We start from the raw sequence: 23,399 nt of genomic DNA, 5'->3' as shown, positions 1-23,399 counted from the left end.
TTGCTTTCTGTTGCAATTGAAAACATACTAATGGAGCATCTAGATAATTTTATTTTGAACTTAAATTCTTTCCATACTAAGGGCTTGTCTACACTTGAAATGCTACAGTGGCACAGCAGGCACTACATATGCCGACGGGAGGGGTTCTCCCATTGGTACAGGTAATCCACCTCCCCGAGAGGTGGGTAGCTAGATCGATGGGAGAATTCTTCCATTGGCAGAGTGCTGCTTACATGGGGATTTAGATCGGCTGACCAGCTTCGCTCAGGTGGATTTTTCTGATCCCTGCACAATGTAGCTGGGTCAACCTAACTGTTTAGTGTAGACCAAGCCTAATACTGTCAGTATGTTCAGCATTTGGAGCAACTGGCTTATTTTTCTCTCCTCTTAGGTTCTCATCCAGTGGCGAAGTATCTAGGCTCTGTAGATTACAGGTACAACAACTTCTTCCAAGACTTAGCCTGGAGAGATTTGTTTAATAAACTTGAAGCACAGACCACTGGTAAGAGCCTGTTTTAATTTTTGGGGTGCATGGAGCAAACAACTTGAGTGAGTTAGTAATGTTAGAAAATTGCAAATAAATGCAAGAGCTACAAATCTAAGAGTTTAGAGAATTTCACTGTCTTCCCTTCGCTCTCCAGTTCCATATTGCTTTTTCAGATGCTGACTCTTTTGGAGTCTTAAATGTCATTCTTTGTGGTCTTCCACTGCCACTCCAGGAGATTCAGTGCCTTTCTCAGGATTTCTGTATTTTCCCCCAGATCTTGGTTGGTTGTTTTTTTGTTCCGGGGTCCTCTCCATCACTTTAGCCAACTACCCACAGTAGCTCTTAAGTCTTTCAAGAGTTCCTCAATCCTCTATAGTCTTGACTAATCTAAATTGTTTTAGAGACACACGATGGGGGAGGTAATATCTTTTATTGGACTAACTTCTGTTGGTGAGATAGACGAGCTTTCACCCTTACAGAGAGCTCTTCTGTTTTTTATCATTGTCTCAAAGTAGATAATATCCTTTGCATGTGAGAATAATCCTATTTCTGAAGCCTGCTGGAAGCATCTGTTCCAGTGAAAGACACCCTTTGTCACTGCCCCAACCTGAGTGAGAACCAGCCTGTGTCAGATCAGCAACTAGTTCCCATTCTGTTCTCAAGCAGTTCAACCAGCAAAAAACATGAATGGGTCACTTTACTAGGGAACTTTCCTAACAAGATCACATGGGACCAGATCTATAATGCAGATTCTTTTTACTTCTTTGCTCTACATAACGGTTTTTCCCTCAGAAGCAGAGTAGAATGTAAACATGTTGTTATGCTCTGCCATTCTCACTGAGGTTACATAAGTTATTTAGACAAAAGGAATGTACACACACTGCAGATGCATGCATTGGCAACCTGAATTCTGTCCTTTTGTGTATGTGTATTGTGAGAGCCTTTCATTACACAATCACATACTATTCCTAAAATGCCATATCATTTTTCTACAACCTGACACTCACTTCTAGGGTCTCATCATTTTTATTCTTGTATATAACATTCATTGGCCAAATAGTTTTGTAAGTGATCAAGATAGAATTCTGTCATTCCAATCCAAAGTTCTCGATATAGTTATAGTCAAGTTATAACCCTCAAATGATGGTTCCTATTTTACTCCTGAGGGAATTCTGCACCACTGCGCTTGGCAGAATTCATGTCCCCCACAGATTTCTTTGCTTTCCTGCAGAAAAATGACTTTCTGACAGGAAAGCAAAGGAAAACTTCAAAAGCAGTCATGCACCACTCCCTAGCAGAGCAGGTACATCGTTTCAGGCACCCAGAGTAGCTGGCAGAGAGGTAAATCACTGCAGGGCTGGGGACACTCCAGCCAGTGGCTCCTACCCTGAGCAGGGATCAGCTGCTAGTCCCATCTGGACTGGAGGCAGCTGCTAGTCCCCTGCAAGGAGTGTCTGGTTCTATGTCAGACCCACCCCCAGAAACTTCCCCCAGCTGCAGTAAGCTCAGCATCCTCCCCTGCTTCCTCCCCCCATCGCTCCTCAGCTGTGGGGGGGAGGGGTCACTGTACGGGGAGCTGCTTCCCCATCCACCCAATCCCTGTACATCCAGACCTCCCATACCCAGACACCCCTGCCAAACCTCACTGGGTACATACAGAACTCCCCTAGCCCTCCATACCTGAACCCCACCTCACTGAACCTCAACCCCTGCCTCCAGACCCCTGCTGTTTGTTTTCCAAACGGAAGTGAGATTTCTGTATCAGTGTCTGTAGGCCCATACATGGTGCAGACGTGGTTATGAGGCTGTGCGAGACAACATCACCTTTGTTTCTTCTTACCCATGGTCGAAGTCTGAATTCTTATAGTTTTTTGTTACCTTCTACAGTTTACTGTTAGTATAGTTTCTCACCCTTGCCCGTTTGGGGCCTGGTCTCTGGGGTATTATGCCCCATGTTCTGTGGTTCAAGAACTGTGCTTTGCCTTTGCTCGTTCTCAGTGAGCAACGAGTACCACCCTTGCTTTTACTGTCTCAGGGAAGCCCATCTTGCTGTGAGATTTGCAGGTCTTTCCCACCGCGGAGTTGAGGCTTGTCTGCTCTGTTTCAGTAAGTTCCTCATGGAGGAGGTTCTCCAGCTGTATGCACCGTTCGATCCGGGACCATCGTTAATGGGCAGCAAGCAGTCTGGTACAGACCTGCCTCCTGTGCTCCCATGCCCAAACAGGCAGAATCAGGTACATCTCTACCCCGATATAATGCGATCTGATATAACACGAATTCGGATATAACGCGGTAAAGCATTTCCCCTCCCTCCCAGGCTTGCGCAAGCCTGGGAGGGAGGGGGGAGAAGCGGAGTGGTGGTGTGCTCAGGAGAGGAGGTGGGGCATAGGTGAGCTGAGGCGGGGGGCGTGGGGAGGGCCACAGCAAGTAACCGGGGGGGGTTCAGAGGAATCACTCCCTGCCCCAGCTCCACTCCGCTCCTTCCTCCCTTCCTCCCTCCCAGGCTTGCTGTGCCAAACAGCTGATTTGCGGCAAGCCTTGGAGGGAGGCGGGAGGAGAAGCGGAGTGGCGGCAGCACACTCAGGGGAGGAGGTGGGGCGGGGGGGCAGGGCAGGGAGCTGCTAGTGGGTGCTCCAGCCCCAGAGTTGGCGCCTACGGCAGAAGCATGTCTGGCTCTGACATTCTGGCCAGGGGGTTGGATAAGGGGCAGAGGGTCTCGGGGTGGGGGGGGTGTCAGGGGACAGGGAGCAGGGGGGGTTGGATGGGTCGGGGGTTCTAAGGGGTCAGTCAGAGGTCGGGAAGTTGGTGGGGGTCAGAAAGGGGGCGGGGTCAGGCTGTTTGGGGAGGCACAGCCTTCCCTACCCGCCCCTCCATAGCAAGTTTGATATGACATGGTTTCACCTATAACGCAGTAAGATATTTTTTGGCTCCTGAGGTCCGCGTTATATCGGGGTAGAGGTGTACTTGTCCCCCAGTAAGGGTGGACTTTGTCTTCTCTCACCTGCCCCTCCTTCATTGGTGATACACATGGCAAATAAACACTTGAGACAGCACACACATGGCTCTGCCCCTCCACACAGGGCAGCTAAATGCCTGGATCTTCTGGGCCAGAAGGTCTTCTCTTCCATAGCATTTTAGTCTCACATTACTAACTACCAGGCTCTGCTGGCAAAGTATGCCTTTACCAACTGTGCCAAGCTAGTAGAGTTCCTGGATGACTTGCCACTGAACAAACGGCAACACTTCCAGGTCCTGGTACAAGAAGGTTGCCTGACAGCCAAGGTGACCCTCCAGGTTTCAGTCAAAGCAGTGGACATGTCCTCCTGCTCCCTCACCACCAGAGGTAGTCATGCACCGAGAGTTGTGGCTACAGTTCTCCAGCTTCCCATGGGAGGTCCAAGACCTCCCCTTCAACCAGGACAAGCTGTTCTTGTATAGGACTGCTGAGTCCCTTCACTCCCTGAAGGACTTGAGGGCGATGCTTCAATGTCTTGAGAGATACTCCCCAGCAGAGGCAGCAATGACAACGCTCGGGACCCCGGTCCTTTGCGCTGTACCAGACCCCTTGCCCTGCTATCAGGACGCCCCCACAAAAGCACACAAGTCCCAGCGGCCTCAGCCACTGTCACAGCCACCTCTTCCTCCTTGCCTCAACAACCACCTCAGGCACAGTTTTGACACGTGCATCGGGAGCTGCAAGCCCCCCATGTCACCACCCTCGGCCCCCTCTGTCACATTTGGGGGCCATCTTGCCCTTTTTGCCCACAACTGGGGCAAGCTTACCATGAACCGTTAGGTGCTGGAGATTGTGTGGCACCGTTACTCTCAAGTTTCTTACCTTCCCGCTGCACCTGCCCCCCGGACTCGTACAGGGGATCTCTCCCATCACGCCCTCCTGCAATGCAGGGCACGCACCTTCCTAGACAAGGGTGGATGGAACAGGTAGTCAATCCCTTTGTTGGCAAGGAGTTCTACCTTCTGTACTTTCTTATCCTGAAGAAGGACAGAGAGCTCCCCCTCATCCTCGATCTCCCCCTTCTCAACACCTCTATCAACAAGACCAAGTTCCATATGGTGATGCTCACCTTGATCTTTCCCTCCCTTCTCCAGGGAGTCTGGTTCACAGCTCTCAATATGAAATATCAACATCTGCCCAGTCCACTGCAAATTTCTTTATTCCGTGTGGGCGCCAACCACTAGCAGGTCAGAGTTCTCCCCTTCAGTATCATAACAGCCCATGGGCATTCACGTCACGTCCTCCCATGCCAAGCTTACATCTGCGATTCATGCTCTTTGCTCTCTCCTCACTACGCTTGGCATTTATATCAACGAGAGGACAAGTGCTGATTTCTTAACGCAGATGATCCACTTTATTGGTGCCCGCCACATTTCCATGGTGGCTCGTGGCTTTCTCCTGGTGGACTGCTTCGCTGCGCTGATGGCTGTGGTGGAGGACCTACACCACAGTCCCTGCACCATGGTGTGCTGCTGCCTCCTCGGGCACATGATGGCCTGCACCTATGCAATGCTGCATGCCCGCTTGCACATGCGCTGCCTCCAGATGTGGCTCCTGTCAGTTGTCCAGCCCCATAACGCCCTGCTGGATAGCCCACTGCTTGTCCCATGGTCGGTTTGGGCTTCCCTCATATGGTGGCCCAACCCTTCCAAGGTGCTCATTAGCACTCCCTTCACTGCGCTGTCACGACTATCTCCCTGACCACAGATGCCTCCCTCGCCGGTTGGGGCTTTCATCTGTGCACACACACCACCCAGGGGGTTTGTCGCAGCGTGAGGCCTGCATACACATCAATGTACTGGAGCTCCGACCAGTCCGCTTGGCCTGTCTGTCCTGGCCTCCCACCCATGCCGCTCATGTTCAGCTCCTCTCCGACAATACCATGGCTGGCAGTGGCCTATATCAACAGGCAAGGGGGCACCAAATCCCTGTCACTCTGTACGGAATCCATCTACCTCCAGAACCAGTGTATCCACCACTATGTCATGCTCCGTGCGGCCTACCTCCTGGGCATGCAGAACTCCCTGGCCATTGTGGTCAGCCAGCATTGGTACATCAGTCACAAGGGGGAACTCCATGGCCCCTCTCTCCACTCCCTCTGCCATACCAGGGACATCTCTCGGTGGGACCTTTTTTGCCATGTGCAACAATCACAAGTTCCCCCTGTACTGTTCACTGAGGGCCATGGAGCCTGGCTCCCAAGGAATTGCTCTCCTCCTGCCTTGCTGCAGCAAACTCCTGCCTTCCATCCCCATTCATCTCCTTCCCCGGGTCCTACAGAAGATCTGACAAGACCCCAGGCCACGATTATCCTAATCGCCCCATTCTGGGCCAGTCAGTTTTGGTTTCTGGATCTCCTAAGATACTATGCCTGCTCCCAGACCTCCTCACCCAGGACCAGGGGCAGTGTCTGCCACCCCAACCCTGGCCTCCTTCATCTCACAGCCTGGTTTTTGGATGGGACTCAGGAATAGACAAAGTCTGTTTGACACCGGTGTGACTCATCCTTACGCACCGTAGGCAGACCTCCACCAGAGCGTCCTACACGGTTTCACCCCCTGGGCTCGACACCATCTCCACCCCTGCCATCCTGGACTATCCCCACACTTCTTCATGGTTATTGCGGACAGATCCGGGGGCCAAGCCTCTCCTCCCAGCACATCTCGAAGTGGGTCTCAGCACGCATCCAAGAATGCTATGTGCTAACACCATGCGACCTGGCTGAATTACGGCACACTCAACGTCGTTGCAAGTGGCCACCTCCACCGCCCTGGCTGATGTATCGTGGCATTCTGTGCACACTTTTCACCACCCACTATGCCATAGCCTGAGAGTGGCAGCTGATACAGCTGTGAGTTGCACCGTCCTCCAGACTGTAATAGCCCTTGCATCCTCGCACCTCCCTCTGCAATGATCATTGCTTGCTACTCACACGCACTTGGAATACATATAGGGCCCATCACTCGAAGAAGAAGAAGAAGAAGAGGAGGTTACTTACCTGTAACTGGAGGTTCTTTGAGATCTGTGGTCACTATTTGTATTCCAGTACCCGCCCTCCATCCCCTCTGTTATGGTCATCAGTAAGAGGATGACTGGGGGAGTGTCATCCTGCGCAGCCTCATATAACCTCACCTGCACCACGAGGCTACGTGTGGTGCATGTGTGAGTTGATGAGCACTGCTACAGAAATCTTCTGACTGAGTTCATGGTGCGCATGTGCACTTGTGTTTGGAATACAAATAGGAGCACACATCTAGAAGAACTTCCAGTTATAGGGAAGCAATTTCCTCTTTTCCATTACTCTTACAATTAATCATCAATACTGATGACAACATTGACGTAAAAATTCACCATACACACTTCACACAAACCTGGACTCTGACAAGCACAAGCTTACAAACTTTCAGTTTCTCACTAATATATTTAATTTTTAAACTCTAAAGTATTTTATCATTGATATTCCTAACCTGGCATTTTTCTGTATTCTCAGTTAGGAATTCAGCAGGGCTATGAGAGTTAATTAGGAAGTCAGGTTGTCCAGAGACTTCAGTGAGCAGAGCAACTCTTTAAGGTACTGGGAACTAAGAGTGTAGGCATTTCCCTTATTTAGCTCCTTAAAGTCTTGAGGGAGAAGAATGGAACTGGCTCACAGATGAACCAGTTCAGCATCAAAGCAGTTGCTTTAGCATGTAGGGTTTTCAGCAAATGAAGCTACATATATAAAGCTTTGCATGGCAGACTTGTTGGCAATCATTCATTCCATACCAATGCACTTTCCCAAACATTTTATTTGAAATCTATTCTTTCCTGAATTGTCCAATGTTCAGTTTTGTTTGGGAATCTACAAAAGTCATTGGTCATAGGCTGCAAAGAGTTAACTTTTCGGGAGAAAATGCCGAAGTTCTTAAATCGGGAAAAGAAGGTCAGTTTTGATTAGTTTGTGTCCTTGTTCTAGAGTTTAAGTCTCAGGGGAAAAAATAGTCCATGGAAGCACATAAGGTCAGCATAGCTTGTTGCTATTGAGTTGGTGGCTGTTGGATAAAAATAAAGCTTAGAAAGAAACTCTCCTTGGAATCCCAACAAAGTTACAACTGATGTCTTCCATACGGTATGTATTATAGTCCAAAGTCACACCGATTTTTCTCTTCAACCAGCAGCACTGCCTTAGTTGCTAATGAGACTGGCTTACCTCCAAATTTAAGTGAGCTATATGTGCCCGTAAAACTTTTCTTTATGCCTGTGTAAGAACTTACTATGTTTTCCCTTGTAATGAACTCCATTTATCTGGCATGCACAGGCACGTGTAGTGGTGCATGCGTTACTTCAAGGTTGAAGAAGAAAATGTGATCTTGTACTGGATGAGCACATGCAGCATGACCTTCCATAGCTGTGCATTTTACAGATAGAGAGAACTCTGTGTAAAATTGTGCTTTATAGAGTGGAATTTTCAACAGGTTGTAATTTATTTAAACAAAATCCGTTTTCATTCTACTCGGTGCTTTATGAGCATTGGCCAAGTCTGAAGTTTTTTCGGTTTTTTAGGAGTAATTGTTATTTTTTGCTGCTTTTCCTTACTGAAAGTTTCTCCAGTTGCTGAAGAATGACATTCCTCAAAGACATTCAAGAACTACTACCTTTTTTCAAAATGGCTGCCATTTCCTGCAATGGGATTTGGGCCACAGGTGCCCTCTGTTGATAAATAGGCTCTCTTTTGAATTGGCTACCAAATGGGAGTGAAGCCTTCAGGGAAGTTCATTCTCATTGGAAGCCATGATTGGTGATGGCCAAGCCAGAAGAGGGCATCCTAGTTCATGGCTCTCAATCCCATTGAGACCATAAGGAGATGGCAGCCATTTTGAAAGACAGCAGTTCTTTGTGAACTTCTCTGAAGAAAGTTTATGAAGAATGACCAAAAAAAAAAAAAAAAAAATTGTTAAGACTTCTTCAAATGTAGCCAATGCACACAACTTCAGTGAGTTTTAACATATGGGAAGTCTGAATTTTCATTATTTCCATTAATAACATTCAGAACAAAAAATGGTCTGACAGAAATTTAGCATCCTGTAAAACCCATCTTAAATTATTTTTTAACTCCTAAACTAATAGGTTTGCTTGTGAATTCTCAGAAGACCCATTCTGTGCTCAAAAAAGTGGTGCCAAAAGTTTGAGGAGGATACTTGGTACTCTTCGTACGTAAGAGGCCGAATTCCTATTTTAAATGCAAAACTCAATTCAGCCTTCACCATGGAACCATGGCTACCTCTGCCAAAACACTGTTTTTTCCTTCTATGCTTCTGTGTGAGGGGAACCAGCATTTTGGGTCTTTTCAGAAGGCCGATGCTGCATCCCCTTGGGGGTAGAGCCTTACACCACACCGTGGGTGACCCCTTTGTTCTCCTTCGCCCAAGGTCATTGCCGTAGCAGAAGTCATGCACTCAGCTCTGAGGACTAGAGAAACTCTCATGTTGCTATGCAGCGGTGCCTCTCCTCTCTTCTCTAAGCAAGGGGTGCTGTTGAGCCACACACTGAACTCTTGGGGAGGAGCACATGGCATTGATCTTGTTAGTCTTTCTTGCTGTCTGCTCTGGTTGGCACCTTGTTTTGAAACATATCTTTCTTTCTAAATTTGAGTCCCTCTTTTCATTACCCAATTCTTGACCAAGCGACTGACAGTGTCCCCTATTTTTCTTTCTTGCCCTGGTTGATCTTGCATGATTTAATTTGCTGGTGACATTTTGCAGTTTCCATTAGTGAAGAATAGTCCTTATTCTGCTCCTGTCTCTTCTTTTCATTCTGTTGCAGTTCAGGAAACACCAGATATTGTCTCCAGAATAACCCAGTATATAGCCGGGGCAAACTGTGCACACCAGTTGCCTATTGCAGAAGCAATGTTGACGTACAAACAGAAAAGGTACGTTGTTTCAGTAATGATTTCCAAAATGTCAGGAAGTCCACGGAGGATGGGGGAAACACCACTTCATTCTCTTGTTACACACAAATATAGCTGGCCACCTCAAAACTGTTTGAGAAACAACCTGTAAGAGCTGCATATTCAAATCAAGAACTCTTTCAAGGAACAGTCCCTGGCACCGTGAGTGTCGTCAGCTAGATAGCAGAAATTTGCGTTACTTTCTTCAGCACAGTTGATATACCTGAAGAGCAAAGAAGCCTGGGAGGAACCTGTATACCTGCTTGGTCTCCAGATGCAAAGGAATTCAGATATCTGGCTTTGCTTACAGTGCCAGTGTCTGAATGTTTTGTGAGGGGGAGCGCTCAGACCTCAGAGCATGAACTCTGCCTAGCCCTCGACCAGGGTGTCTCTGAGGGGTCCTGGCCTCTGCCTCCTTAAGAATTGGTGCAAAAGCCTGGGTAGAGAATACTGCCTCAGCGCCCATCTGACAGGTGAGGGAAGGAGCTGCTCCTCTCCTTGGCAGCTACAGCATTACTGGGGTCCCAGTCAGGACGGCTGGAGCTCACCAGGGTTTACTTCAGCTTTGGCATGGATATTGGGCTTATGAGATGTGGGTTGAGAGGAGAGTACGGGAGTCAGGAAACAGGATAGGAGCAAAGCGGGAGCGGGGCAGAAGCGGCTATGCCCAAGTATAGCAGTGAGGATGGGGGACCTATGGGAGTGAGGCCCAATGTTGGCATAGGAGTTTTCTTATCTGTTTAAGACGAAGTAATCCAATATTAGCAAGATTGAGTTCTTGTATTTCCTGATTCCTTTAGTTCTCAAGGTAGCTTTAACTCACCTGCGTTACTTTTTCAATTAGTGACAAAAATCGCAAATATAGCGTATATGCCACATGGGTGAGGTAAAGCTGAGTTTAATGATACTTCCTAAATTGGTGCAGAACTTGTGACTTTAATGGTACACTGGTACCATGGTAGTTACTTCACATTCAATTTTTATAGGAGTAGAAGCTAAATTTACAAGCAATAATTACTCGTTATTTTTCTTTTCTCTTTGAAAGTTGGGAGCATATTTGTTTGCAATCCTCTAGTTGCTCCCCATTTCTTTCTGGAGGTAACTGAAGTGGTTCAATAAAATCCTTAGTTCACTCTCATAGCCCCCTCAACTAGATATCTCCAGAGCTGCCGATTTAGTAAATATTTGAATACTCTAACCTGCTTGTCTCATTAGCTGTATTTTAATGTCTCCCTTACTTCCTGCCCAAACTTTCTTCTGTAATATTAACCTAATAACACTTTAGCCATTTGGTTGCTTAGCCATTGTGGCACCATGATTGATTGTCTCACTCCTGATTTATGAATGAAACTGCATTCTCTCCACAAATAGCAGGAGAAAATTCTAAATCTTTTTACTACAGCATTAACTTGTTCTAATATTGCTGCCTTTGTCTTTCCTGCATGCTTTAACTATTGTATTCTTGTTTGGTTCCCCCTTGACTTCTCCATTTCTAGTACCGGTTCCTGTTTATAATGAGCACTCCCATTTAACCAGTTTACCCACTTTGACTTTCTGCCATGCCCAGGTTGGCTGATCTAAGAATCAAGTTTGCAAGTGGTACTTTGTTGAAAACGTTCTGACATCTAGCTAGACGTCACATGTGTTTCCCTGGTCAACAGCCTGTCTGACCTCCTTACTAGGAGGATAATTCTGTCTGAGATCAGCTGTTCAGATTTCTTTAAAGTGTGCTGGTTTCTATTTACACCCATGTCTGTCCACCCCATTCCATTAAGCTGTCTTTTATAATAGATTCGGGCAGTTCACGCAAGCCTGTAACAGATCATAGTTACCTTACTCCACCTTTTCCCTTTTTAAAGATAGGCTTGGCATCACACCCTTCAAGGTCCTCTTGGTGCACTGTGCCTGAAGCCATGCAAAGGTTGCTTGGTCTGTCTGGGGCTACCTTGAAGTGAAATAATGAAGAATTTTATTTGGTTCCTCAACCATTGCCACAGGCCCTCACTCCCTGGTATCTTCCTCACTTCCTGGCTAAAATGTGAGGTCATTAGAGTTTCTGGAATCTATTTATGGATCTGTTCAAACAATTTCTGCTTTCAGCCAAGTACCACATAGGGAATTAGAGAGGTTAGGAAAGCAATTTATCACATGGAGTGATGGGAAATTATCTCCCACCTCTGGTTTCCTTCAGAAACTGTGCTCACTGATGGCAGTGACTTGGAGGAATTATTTTTTAAAGTAACATATACAAGTAGGGCTCCATTAGCACTACCCAAATGAATGTATTGCTTTCTATCATAAGTATAATAACGTGTTCATTTTTTCCTTTGGTTGCTTTCTGAAAAGGAAAAAGAGCTTTCATTTTGATTTTACCATAAGGTATCCATTCTTTAGGTTCCCTTCCCCATTCTGTACCTTCTGTACTTTTCCTGGGCTGGTCTTTCATATCTTGTTTAACAGCTCCTGCAGGTCTGGGTTGCTTAACTTGTGCTTCAGATTAAATTCTGTTTGTTCCTTTTCACACTCCTGCCTCTGGTGGCAGAATGCACTGTTCCAAGGACCACAGAGCCAATTGTTTGGGGAACCGAAATGCAGGTTTCACAGAAAATAAATTTAAGAATAGAAATGTTATCCAGAAAATAAAGAAGTTTGGCCAGTGTCACTTGAGGGCATGAGAATGTGAAAGTGAAACTAGCCAGTCTTGGTTCCTACTGTCAAAACTGAGTTAAGCAAATGATTTTAATAGGTAACATGTATGTAGAAGTGATTTAGAATTGTGAAGTATTTTGGTTTTAATATATCAGTACAGGTAAGGTTATTATAAACGTGGCTTTTATGTTGATCATGTGCCTTTTATCTTCTAGTCACAGCTATTAGGGGGTTTACTGTGGTATATAAAGAATCCACACTAAACCAAGGTTTTAAGTGTCACCAGAAGTGTAATTTTAAAGAATGTTCTTTGCTCCCAACAATGGCACCAAGTGTACCCCCTAAGTATACGTCTATACTAAGAGAAAAGCTCTGTGACACAGCCGTGACTGACCCAGGCCAGCTGACTTGGGTTGCAGAGCTAAAGGTTGCTGAGCCTGAGCTCTGGGACCATCCACTATTGCAGCGTCCCAGAGCTCAGACTCCAGCCTGAGCCTGGATGTCTGCCAAGCAGTTTTTTAGCCCGTCAGCCCAAGTCTGCTGATATGGGCCAGACGCAGCTTTTTTATCTCTGTGTAGACGTACCCTGAGACTACAGGTTTTGGAACCTCTTCATCTGGAGTAGAAGCATGTGGGTCTTTCAAGATTACAGGCCAGCTGTTCCCTTCCCAATAACAAGTTGAAAGAAGAGAAATGTAGCTCCTGGAATGGAAGCCTCCATAAGTTCAGGCTAGCTTTTGCATATTCTTCAATCTAAGACAAGGTTGTGGGGCGGGCAAACGAGAATGTAGCAAGAGTAGCAGGAGGCATTCAGTTCTCTAACCCTAGTTGGTGTTCGTGGTCTGACAGATGCTGCATTCTGCCCCAGTTCTGAACTGTCCAGTGACCTCTGTTCAGTGTTCCAGTCACAAGGCCTTGTAGAGCTCTCAATCTCCGTACTGAGCTGAGGGAAACAACTTCTTCGAAGCTACTCATTCCTTTGGAGGAAGCAGCTCTATTCTACAAGCTCAATGAAAATTGCTTTTTAGAAACACTTTAAAAATCTTCCCAGCATCCTGGCACTTGCTCTGTTAAATAAGCTCTAGTGATTTGAGGACACCAAAACCAGAGAGAGAAACCAGTCTCCAGAACCTAGCCATATGTAATGAACTGCTTTATATAACTTGTTTGTTGCCAGTTCCTAACTTAACTGACTTCTGCTCTCCTTCCCACCCAACCCGCCCCGCCACCCCTCACCACTTGTTCTGTTTGTCATGGCAAGACTGAAGCATGTACTGCCTGTGATAGACTGCATATTGTCTGAAAGCTTTGCCCCGTTTCTTTGGAGCATCCGCTGACTTTCCCAAAATACAGAGACTTGGGGAGAGGAAGGGGTTTAGGGAGAAAATGATTTGCTGTATTTTGTCTCTTCTGGGTGATGTACTCTCTGTGGTGGGTGGGTGTGGTGGTGGTAGGGTTGGGAGGAGGAGAAATGCTTTAGTTACGGAATAGCAGAAAACTGCTGCAGTCCAGATGAGATTAAATGGTATCAATGGGAAGGGTCATTTACTTACCATGTACTTAGTCATCTTTCACGTAATGCTGATGACCAGGTCTCATACAGACAGACTACGCCCAAAATGTGGGTCAAGGGAGCTACACTGCTCAGGGCTGTGAAAAATTTCACTCTGTATAATGTAGCTAGGTCACCCAAACCCCATTAGAAGAACTATTCCATCAGCCTCGCTACTGCCTTGTGAGGGGGTGGATTTACATCAGAGATGGAAAAACCATTCCAGGGCTGTAGTAAGTGTCTATATGACCAGCACTACTGGTGCGTAGCTGTGTTGCTGGAGCACCTTCTGGATTAGACATACCCTGTTCTCTAGAAGGAAACACTCTATTGTACAGAATTTTTGTAGGCTTTAGTTGTCATAATTGGAACACTTTGTCTGCCAGTGGTAACTCACAATAGTTGTCCAGCCAGGTCATCGAGCATTCATGGCAGTGGACAACAAAGTTAGTGTTGCCCATGGTAATTCTGAAGCCTTGGGGCTTCTGGATCTCATTTGCATGAATCTAGGCTGCAGCTTGGCTTTGGAAATGAAAGCACTGCTCACTTGTATTGGGGAATCTGTCATTTACTGCCTCTTTAAAAATGTAGAGTACATTTGTGATCTGTAAACAAATTCTCTCCTGCTCTATTGCAAACTGAATGGCCCCAGTTGTCATCCCATGCATTAAAAAAAGCACACTGGGTAGAAGGGTAATCAATGCTTTTTTTGCCTCTGTCTTCATGAACAAGGTCAGTTCCCAGGCTACTGTATTGGGCAGCACAGCATGGGGAGGAGGTGACCAACCCTCTGTGGAGAAAGAAGTGGTTCGGGACTATTTAGAAAAGCTGAACGAGCACAAGTCAGATGCGCAGCATCCGAGAGTGCTAAAGCAGTTGGCGGATGAGATTGCAGAGCCATTGGCCATTATCTTTGAAAACTCATGGCGATCGGGGGAAGTCCCAGACGACTGGAAAAAGGCTAATGTAGTGCCCATCTTTAAAAAAGGGAAGGAGGAGGATCCGGGGAACTACAGGCCAGTCAGCCTCACCTCAGTCCCTGGAATTAAAATGGAGCAGGTCCTCAAGGAGTCAATTTTGAAGCACTTAGAGAAGAGGAAAGTGATCGGGAACAGTCAGCATGGATTCACCAAGGGCAAGTCATGCCTGACTAATTTAATTGCCTTCTATGACGAGATAACTGGCTCTGTGGATGAGGAGAAGGCAGTGGACGTGTTATTCCTTGACTTTAGCAAAGCTTTTGACATGGTCTCCCACAATATTCTTGCCAGCAAGTTAAAGAAGTAAGGGCTGGATGAATGGACTATAAGGTGGATAGAAAGCTGGCTAGATCGTCGGGCTCAGTGGGTAGTGATCAATGCCTCCGTGTCTAGTTGGCAGCCGGAACCAAGCGGAGCGCCCCAAGGGTCAGTCCTGGGGCCGGTTTTGTTCAATATCTTCATAAATGATCTGGAGGAGGCATGAACTGCACCCTCAGCAAGTTTGCAGATGACACTAAACTGGGAGGAGTGCTAGATATGCTAGAGGGTCGGGATAGGATACAGAGGGACCTAGACAAATTAGAGGATTGGGCCGAAAGGAATCTGATGAGGTTCAACAAGGACAAGTGCAGAGTCCTGCACTTAGGACGGAAGAATCCCATGCACCGCTACAGACTAGGGACCGAGTGGCTAGGCAGCAGTGCTGCAGAAAAGGACCTAGGGGTTACAGTGGACGAGAAGCTGGATATGAGTCAACAGTGTGCCCTTGTTGCCAAGAAGGCCAATGGCATTTTGGGATGTATAAGTAGGGGCATTGCCAGCAGATCGAGGGACGTGATCGTTTCCCTCTATTCGACATTGGTGAGGCCTCATCTGGAGTACTGTGTCCAGTTTTGGGCCTCACACTACAAGAAGGATGTGAAAAAATTGGAAAACATCCAGTGAAGGGCAACAAAAATGATTAGGGGACTGGAACACATGGCTTATGAGGAGAGGCTGAGGGAACTGGGATTGTTTAGTCTGCGGAAGAGAAGAATGAGGGGGGATTTGATAGCTGCTTTGAACTACCTGAAAGGGGGTTCCAAAGAGGATGGATCTAGACTGTTCTCAGTGGTAGTAGATGACAGAACAAGGAATAATGGTCTCAAGTTGAAGTGGGGGAGGTTTAGGTTGGATATTAGGAAAAACTTTTTTTACTAGGAAGGTGGTGAAGCACTGGAATGTGTTACCTAGGGAGGTGATGGAATCTCCTTCCTTTGAGGTTTTTAAGGTCAGGCTTGGCTGGGGTGATTTAGTTGGGGATCGGTCCTGCTTTGAGCAGAGGGTTGAACTAGATGACCTCCTGAGGTCCCTTCCAACCCTGATATTCTATGATTCTTTGAAGGGTGAGCAGAGAATATGCCGGAAGAGTAGCACGACCTGTGCCCTGCACCCTCCCCTCTCACTCCCTAGCCATGCTCTTCTGGGCACGTTGGTAGTTGCTTGGGGTGTGGTAGCAGCCATTCCCCATGTCTGAGAAAGGAGAAAGGGAGGTGTTTGAAATACTGTGAGGTCAGCTCCCTCGACAGCAAGAAGTGGAAGTAACACTGGTACGGGCCTGCTGCTTTTGATGAGGTCCCCCTTACTGGTCACCAGTGAGCTGATTGGCTGCAGGCCAGTGGGTCAGTGCAGCATATTGCTGACCCTGGTCAGAGAAGGTTGGTGGAGTATAGGACTGCTGTGGCCTAGAAAGCTGCCTCCAGTTCAGTAGGTGTTAGAGACACCAGCAGCATTGTACCAGTGCCAGGCCTATCCACTGGAGGTGGCACTACTGACCTGGCTGCTGCAAGGCAAGACCCCATGCCCTCCTTGCACCATGGTAGTTAATGCTGCCGGAGCGCGTCACATGCCAGTGAGCATTGAGCAGCCCAGGATGTCTAAAAGATATTTCCCCTCGCAACGGGACACACTGCCCCAGGGCTCGGCACCCAACACTGTCTCTTCCAAAGCGCAGGCTCTGAAGCTTGCCAGATTGTATGCTGGAATCTAGGGGGGAGCCTGCAATGGAAGTTTTGTTCAAACCCCCCACCACCCCACCCCCAGAACCATGCCTCTTTTTGGCTCAGCCATGCCCACCTGTTGTGGTTGGCATTGGTGAGAATCTGTGGCGGCACTTGAGGAAAACATGACAGCATTTCCTCTTTGGGGCACTCTGAGGGAATAATTTGATGCATTTTGTGCCCTTGACCTCTCTGAACTGTGCAGCAGGGGGTAAATGGGGCTGAAATGTGATGTTTTACTACATTCTGTTGTATTGTCATGATTGCCAATAGCTGCATTCCAGGAAAAGTTGCTGGTTTTGCAAGGGCTTATGGTCACTCTAATAAGAATTTTACATCTTTCGGGAGACCAAGAGCACTCGCATATGGTGTGCTACTGTGGCAGAGATGGAGCCTATAGCATGGCTTAGGTCAGATGGTAGGGAATGCCATGGATTCTCCAGTGAGTAACCTGGAACCCAGTGAGTAACCTGGAACCCAGCTCCATTACTGCATTATCGGAGATGGCAATGAAACGAGGGCAAACAGATGGCTAGATCTGTGAATGACTTGAAAAGTGCCTCAGACACGAGAGGACCCAGAGTACCCATGCATGTGACATGGCCCAGGAGTATGACAAACGCTGAAAATGGTCCGAAGTTGCGGAGAAAGACTGACACGCTTCCCACCCACAGGGAGAAATCAAATTTGGAAGTGAATCTTCCAAAGAGTCTAAATGACTTTTGGCCATTTCATCCATTTATTCACAATGCAAGTTGATGAAATCAAAACCAGTATTTTTGTGACTGTCATCTGCAGTAAATTAGCCGCAAACACTGATGCCCTCATCCCTAAGGATGAGAATTCTGGGGTGTGGAGTGACTGCCCTGCATGATGCTGCTGTTGGCACTTGGCCTTCAACCAGTGTAATGGGCCACAAAGACCTCACCTGGTGGGACAGAACTGCTACCCCTTTCTCCTGCTGACCATATGGGGGCATTACTGGAACCGAGAGCCTGGTTTTGGACCTCTGACTGTAAAATCAAGCCCCCTCGATACATTCGGTGTCACGCTCTGTATTAAAGTTCCATTTATAGTGTATAAAGAGTTAATAGGTGTTTTAATAAAAGGCTAACAATTGACTAACCAACCTTAAGTACTTGTCCGGCACCTATCACTGTAATAGGTTAGTGCCTCACAATCTTAATGCCTTTAACCTTCCCATCCCTGTGACTAGAAAAGTGGTGTTATCCCGCTCTGCATGTCAACTGGTTACTTAAACTCAAACACCTTCTGCTGATTTGATTGCCCTCTGTAGCATACTCCTCATGTCTGTAACAGGCTGAGAACACCCGTTAATTGTTTATTCACCCTTTATAAATGGAAGCTTAATATACAGTGACCACATTTTGCAAGATCAGGGCAGCTGTTTAATTTCTTCACTATCATATTTAAAATCCCTGTAGTTCTAGGTTACCCTTCTTGACTTACTATTTCATCAAAATCTTTTCTAGTGCAAACTAGGCCTTCGTTGGGCTTGTTTAGCCAGGTGAAGCCGACCTGATCCCCTGTTCCTTTTTTTTCTTTTGGACAAAGGCTGGCTTGTAAGACTTATTCCCCACTGTTTGTTTGGGGAAGGGAGGGAGATCAGCAGCCCCCAATTCCAGCTCCTGCCAGTCTCATCCAACCTCAAGAACCAAAAGTTAAATACAAGAGATGTATCAGATAAAGGAGCCTGGGACTGTGATTTTCAAAGCCACTTTAAAAAAAAAATCACACCTTAGAATTGCTTGTTCTGATATCTAATCTGGTATGTGTTGTGTCAAATACTTCAGTACTTCCTAGCAGTCCTGATTACTGGTACATTACAAGGTTGGGCATTCAGTCATTTCTCCCGATAGAATAAATTATTATTTTAACAAGGACTTCAAGAAGGGAATTTTACTTTCATCCACTTTTTCCTAATCTGTTTTCATCATTTAAAAAAAAAAATTGCCTTTTTTCCCAGTGTAACAGTTGGCTACCTGCTAAGGCTTTCTGTGGCACAGATTGTTTCTGAGCACCACTTATATGTATGTCCATCCATCCTGCTGGTGTTTTTCTATTAAAATAATTAATAGACATAAAAATAAGCAAACTTCTATATGGCCCACAAGAACAATATTTAAAGAAGAGCGCATTCTTCCAAACTAAGTGATTTTGGGTTAATGCTTCTAACTGAAATCTGTTCAGTTGTCATTTTAAGAAGCATTAATCAACTGTCAAGAGCATTAGTTAAGAAATGAACCATTACTTGCCATTTAAAATGGGCAAATTACTATTTTAGAATCAAAGACATCTTGGCTTTCCCTGGAAGGCATCTGCTCTGGTACTTGCATTTGTCCTCAGCAGAACTGAGCAAATGTTCTGCTGCAACGGCGTTTGGTTTGGGTTTTTTAGTGCTTAAAGAGAACTGGAATAGCAGCAAGAGTAAGAAGCATGATACTCTGGTACTTTCATCATCCCACTGAGTGACCAGGCAGTGTGAGGCTGTCAGATGAGGACAGCACTTATCTACTTGTAGCTAAGGAAGGAAAGGACTGAGATTCCATTGCTGTTTTATCTCAACAGCTCTACAACTTCCATAGTCCGTTAGAGGTTTCTCAGTAGCACTTCCCAGTTTCTCTGCTGTGTACTCTAGCAGGTTTCGTTCAGGGAAGTTTCTAGAGGTTTAATGGCAAGGGCTAGCACTGGAGTTAAAAGGGTGTGATGGAAAGCCTAGATAAAGGACACGAGCGTCTGTATAATTAGTTCTTGCTCAGCGTGGCTGAAGCATGAAGAAAACAGCTGGGTCGGGAAGTGAGTGGAGCCTTGGTTCCACCCCAACACTCCTACCAGCTGAGCCAGTGCAAGGGTAAGTTGCACCATAAGAAGGGCTATGGTAAAACACCCCCTGCCCCTGAAGCAGGGCGGGAGCTGTGCCTGAGTCACACATCCCTCAGCTGCGTGCCACCTCTTACACACGGCTGGGAGGAAGCTGTCTAGCCAGTCCGACTTGTACAGTTGTCAGCATTTTTCATGTTTCCGCACCTTTTCAGAGGATCTGCTGCAGAGAGCACCACGGGGCGGCTTGTTTCTTTTGATGGACTCCATGTCTTGAGTGTTTGAGCCGCGCTCTGCAGTAGTACAGGCTACAGCAAATGCCTTTCTTGACGGAGTGTAAAGCTCCCAGCATTCAAAAATTGCGAGATTTAAAACTCTCCCACCTGCTTTCTTCGACTTCAGATTCAGCCTCAGACGTGCAAGCGCACACTTCAGGCCTCTCCAGTGGCTGCTTGGAGAGTGACTCCCCTTGCCCTCTCCTGACCTCTGCCGTTCTGTCCCCATCCCTGCACCTCTCATCGTGTCCCTCCATGGTGCCCTGGAGCAGTGGTCCCCAACCTTTCTTGTGGGAATAGCATACTGCTATTTCCAGAAGACTATGGCAGGCGCCGGACACCCTGCCGCCGAAATGCCGCCGCAGAGATGTGGCAGCGGGAAGAAGCGTCGCTGCTGAAATGCCGCCGAGAAATGGTAACGCTTCTCGGTGGCATTCCGGCAACGGGGTGTCCTGCGGGCTCACAAAAATGCCCCAGCGGGCACCATGGGGCCTGCAGGCACCGCATTGGGGACCCCTGCCCTCAAGCTTTTTTCCCACCAAGCACCTTCCCTTCCCCCTCTCCTACCCATCACTTCCCTCTTGTCTCCCTGCCTCCCACGTGTGCCTCCTGCTCCCCCTCCTTCCTCTGTGCCACCACAGCGCCACGGATTTCTTCTCTCCCCTCCTCCATGTTTCTGAATTCTGGGCAGGACTGATATACCACCTCCTTCAAAGTGTAAGTCGTGTTATTGCCGCACTTGGGGCTGTATGTGGGACATCTTGTCTGTGTCCCATTACACTGTCTGGGTGAGCCACCTGCCTCTCCTCCCAGCCCTCCTGAAGTCACTATTTCCAGTTTGCTTCCTAAACATCAGTGATCTTCCAAGAGCATTCTGTTCCAGCTCTGGGTCTGGGCTTTGTTTGCGTTGTGTCTCACTCAGGGTGTAAGCTCCTTGTGGCAGTGTTACCTGTTTTTGTGCATGTGTGTGTCTGGTGCCACACAAGTAAGGTGTCATGGCTTGTTAACCCATAGCAGGCTGACTGCTTTAGTGATTCTGGGATTTGCAAGGTATGCTACTCGACTGCAAAGTGGGACTCGTGAAGGCAGTGTGTTCCGAGAGCTTCAGTTATTAGTAAGTAACCTGCAGGTCTCTGTATTGCTGGTGATGTATGTTGTGGCACGGGTTCATTTCTTTGCAGTAGGAAGTCATGTGTATGAGTATAGCTACTGCCATGTCATTAAAGCATGTTTCTCTCTCCAAAAAAACAGCAAGGGAGTGAGAGGGGGGGAAAACTTCCTCTTTTATTTTAAGAAGACTTCTGAGGAGGTGCAATACTCCCCAGCTGGTGTGGGCTCTCGGAATATTGTCAGAGAGACACTGAGAGAAGAAATAGAATTGGCGCTTGCACATTTTCAGTTCCTGCTGCATGCTTGATTGAAACAGTAACATGAATTTTTTTCTCAGCATTGAAAGAACTTCTTATTAATCACTCTCTCCTCGTTACTTCTAGCCCTGATGAAGAATCATCCCAGAAGTTCATTCCCTTTGTTGGGGTGAGTATTTGCTTTGATGTGCAGGTTAAAGTTTGGTGAATTTCATAAAACAAGGTTGATTATTAACAATTTCACTTGGATCCATAGATTCTAAGGCCCCAAAGGGATAATTAGATCATCCAGGCTGACATTATATGGTATAATACAGGCCATAGATTTTCACATAGTTACCCCTGTCCTGAGTCCAGTTCTTGTCTTTAACTAGAGCTAATCTTCCAGAAAGGCATCCACTATTGATCTGAAGACTTCAAGATATTAAGTGTCTATCACCTACCAACCCATCTACAAAAATTTGCTTTCTGAAGAGGGTTTCCTCTTCTTAAAAAAATGAAACTTACCAGTAAAGCCCTTCCTGAAATTGAGTTGAGGATTTACCTGGAAACTATTCAAGTTGAGAAAAGTCTTACTCTTTTTTCTCTCTGCAGCCAACTCTTGGCACTTCATATTACAAATTTGTGTACCACTTTACCTGTAGCTGCACAGAATTGTGTGGTACCTAGTGCGTGGTAAATAGAATCGTAGGACTGGAAGGGATCTTGAGAGGTCATCTACTCCAGTCTCCTGCACTCATGGCAGCACTAAGTATTATCTAGAGTTTAGACCATTCCTGACAGGTAAAGAAATTCCCTAAAATCAGAAGTGTTATGCAAAGCAAATCTAATGCTTAGAAAAGAAAGTCTTTATTTAAATTAACATTTAATTACAAAATTGAGTCACTGTAAAGCCAGAACACCCACAGTTAACAGCCTCAAATGTTACCCTGCCAGCATAATATTGCATATAAAGGCATGCATATTACATCACTGTAACTTATAACTCTGATTCAAAATGAATTTTTACCAATAATTTCAAAATGAAAACATGGCCTTTTTGAAAAAGAAACTTACAAATTCTATAGCTGCATTTAAGGCTCTTTAAAAGGGAGTGGAGGGTGGATTAGCCCATCCCCTTATTATTTTATTCACCCATTAAGCCTAATTTCCAAGACACCAAATTTGGTTCATTGATTTCCAGTCCCCCACTTGTTAAAGTTATGCCTGGTACAGTCCTGGAGTTATATCAGCATTCCTTTTTGGCTGTTCCCTTTTGCACCTTTTTCCCACCAGCACTTGTTGCAGGTTATTGTGACCCTTCATGAACTTTCATTCACTTTCTACAGTTGAGCTCACAATTAGGTTAAATGTGTAGGCCCGGTTATCAGAACAGACCACGTTAAAAACACGCCCATTGGGGTGGTAATTCCCACATAGAATTTCTTTTGAGGCTCCATTTAATATGTTGAACTAGTAGGACTAGTTATTGTGTGATACTAAGCCAAACACTTTATAGAGGCCCAAATATATTATCTCAATGCATGTACCATTATCAACCAAATTTACAACCTCATCAAAAAAATTAAGTTTTACAAAGAGCTATTTTCCTTTAAATCAAGCTGCTTGTCATTAATTACCATCCTTTACTTCTTTACTGATTATATCCCATGTTAGCCTTTCCATGATCTTGTTCAGGATCAAAGTCAGGGTAAAAGGCCTATAGTTACCCAAGTCATCTTGTTTTCCCTTAACTGTTGAAATGAAGTGTTCTGGTTTTGGAATACTTTGTATGAAATCTGCTAACCTTCCACTTTTCTCAGTACTAGTATGTTAATATTCAAACCATGTGACTGAGAGCTGGATGACTCCGGCCCAATATCCAGCCTATATCTAAATCTTGCATTTCTTTCTGCATAACATCTCTAAGATCCAGCCTTGCCTCTCTTATGCATCCACATAGCTAAAACTCTTGTCCAGGCTCTCAGCTCTTATTTTGCTTACTGCAACATCCTCTCTGGCCTTGGCAAGATTGCATTTGTCCTGCTGTTACCCATTCAGAATATTGCTGCAAAGATTATTTCCTAGCTCATCATTAACCATGTCACCCCCTCTCTTTTTAATCCTTGCCCTGGCTCCCCCTTCTCTATCACGTCAAATACAAGCTTCCCTTCTCCACTTTCTAGGCCTTGCAGTCAATTCCCAGCCTCTCATCTCTTGTTTGCTATCGAGCTGTCAGTGCTCTTCTATTGGCCCGTGATACCAACCTCCAATGCCCACTTGTT

General features: G+C 46.2%; 1 protein-coding gene across 9 annotated transcripts in view; it reads left to right on the top strand.

The window, feature by feature from the left end:
- The window catches only part of PACS2 (phosphofurin acidic cluster sorting protein 2), a 174,671-nt gene that overhangs the window by 110,895 nt on the left and 40,377 nt on the right, over positions 1-23,399 (top strand). For 4 of the 9 annotated variants that reach the window (XM_075131449.1, XM_075131446.1, XM_075131445.1 and 1 more), the window contains 4 exons: positions 392-502; positions 9,306-9,414; positions 11,779-11,811; positions 21,262-21,304. In XM_075131449.1, the coding sequence (XP_074987550.1) occupies positions 392-502; positions 9,306-9,414; positions 11,779-11,811; positions 21,262-21,304 (296 nt within the window). The remainder of the gene's footprint in view (positions 1-391; positions 503-9,305; positions 9,415-11,778; positions 11,812-21,261; positions 21,305-23,399) is intronic. The other 5 variants (XM_048861946.2, XM_048861939.2, XM_048861938.2 and 2 more) reach the window with 3 other exon arrangements.

Source organism: Caretta caretta, chromosome 8 (genome assembly GCF_965140235.1).
Source record: "Caretta caretta isolate rCarCar2 chromosome 8, rCarCar1.hap1, whole genome shotgun sequence".
NCBI lineage: Eukaryota > Metazoa > Chordata > Testudines > Cheloniidae > Caretta > Caretta caretta.
Note: the sequence above shows the minus strand (reverse complement) of the source record. Positions and strands in the feature narration are given on the sequence as shown.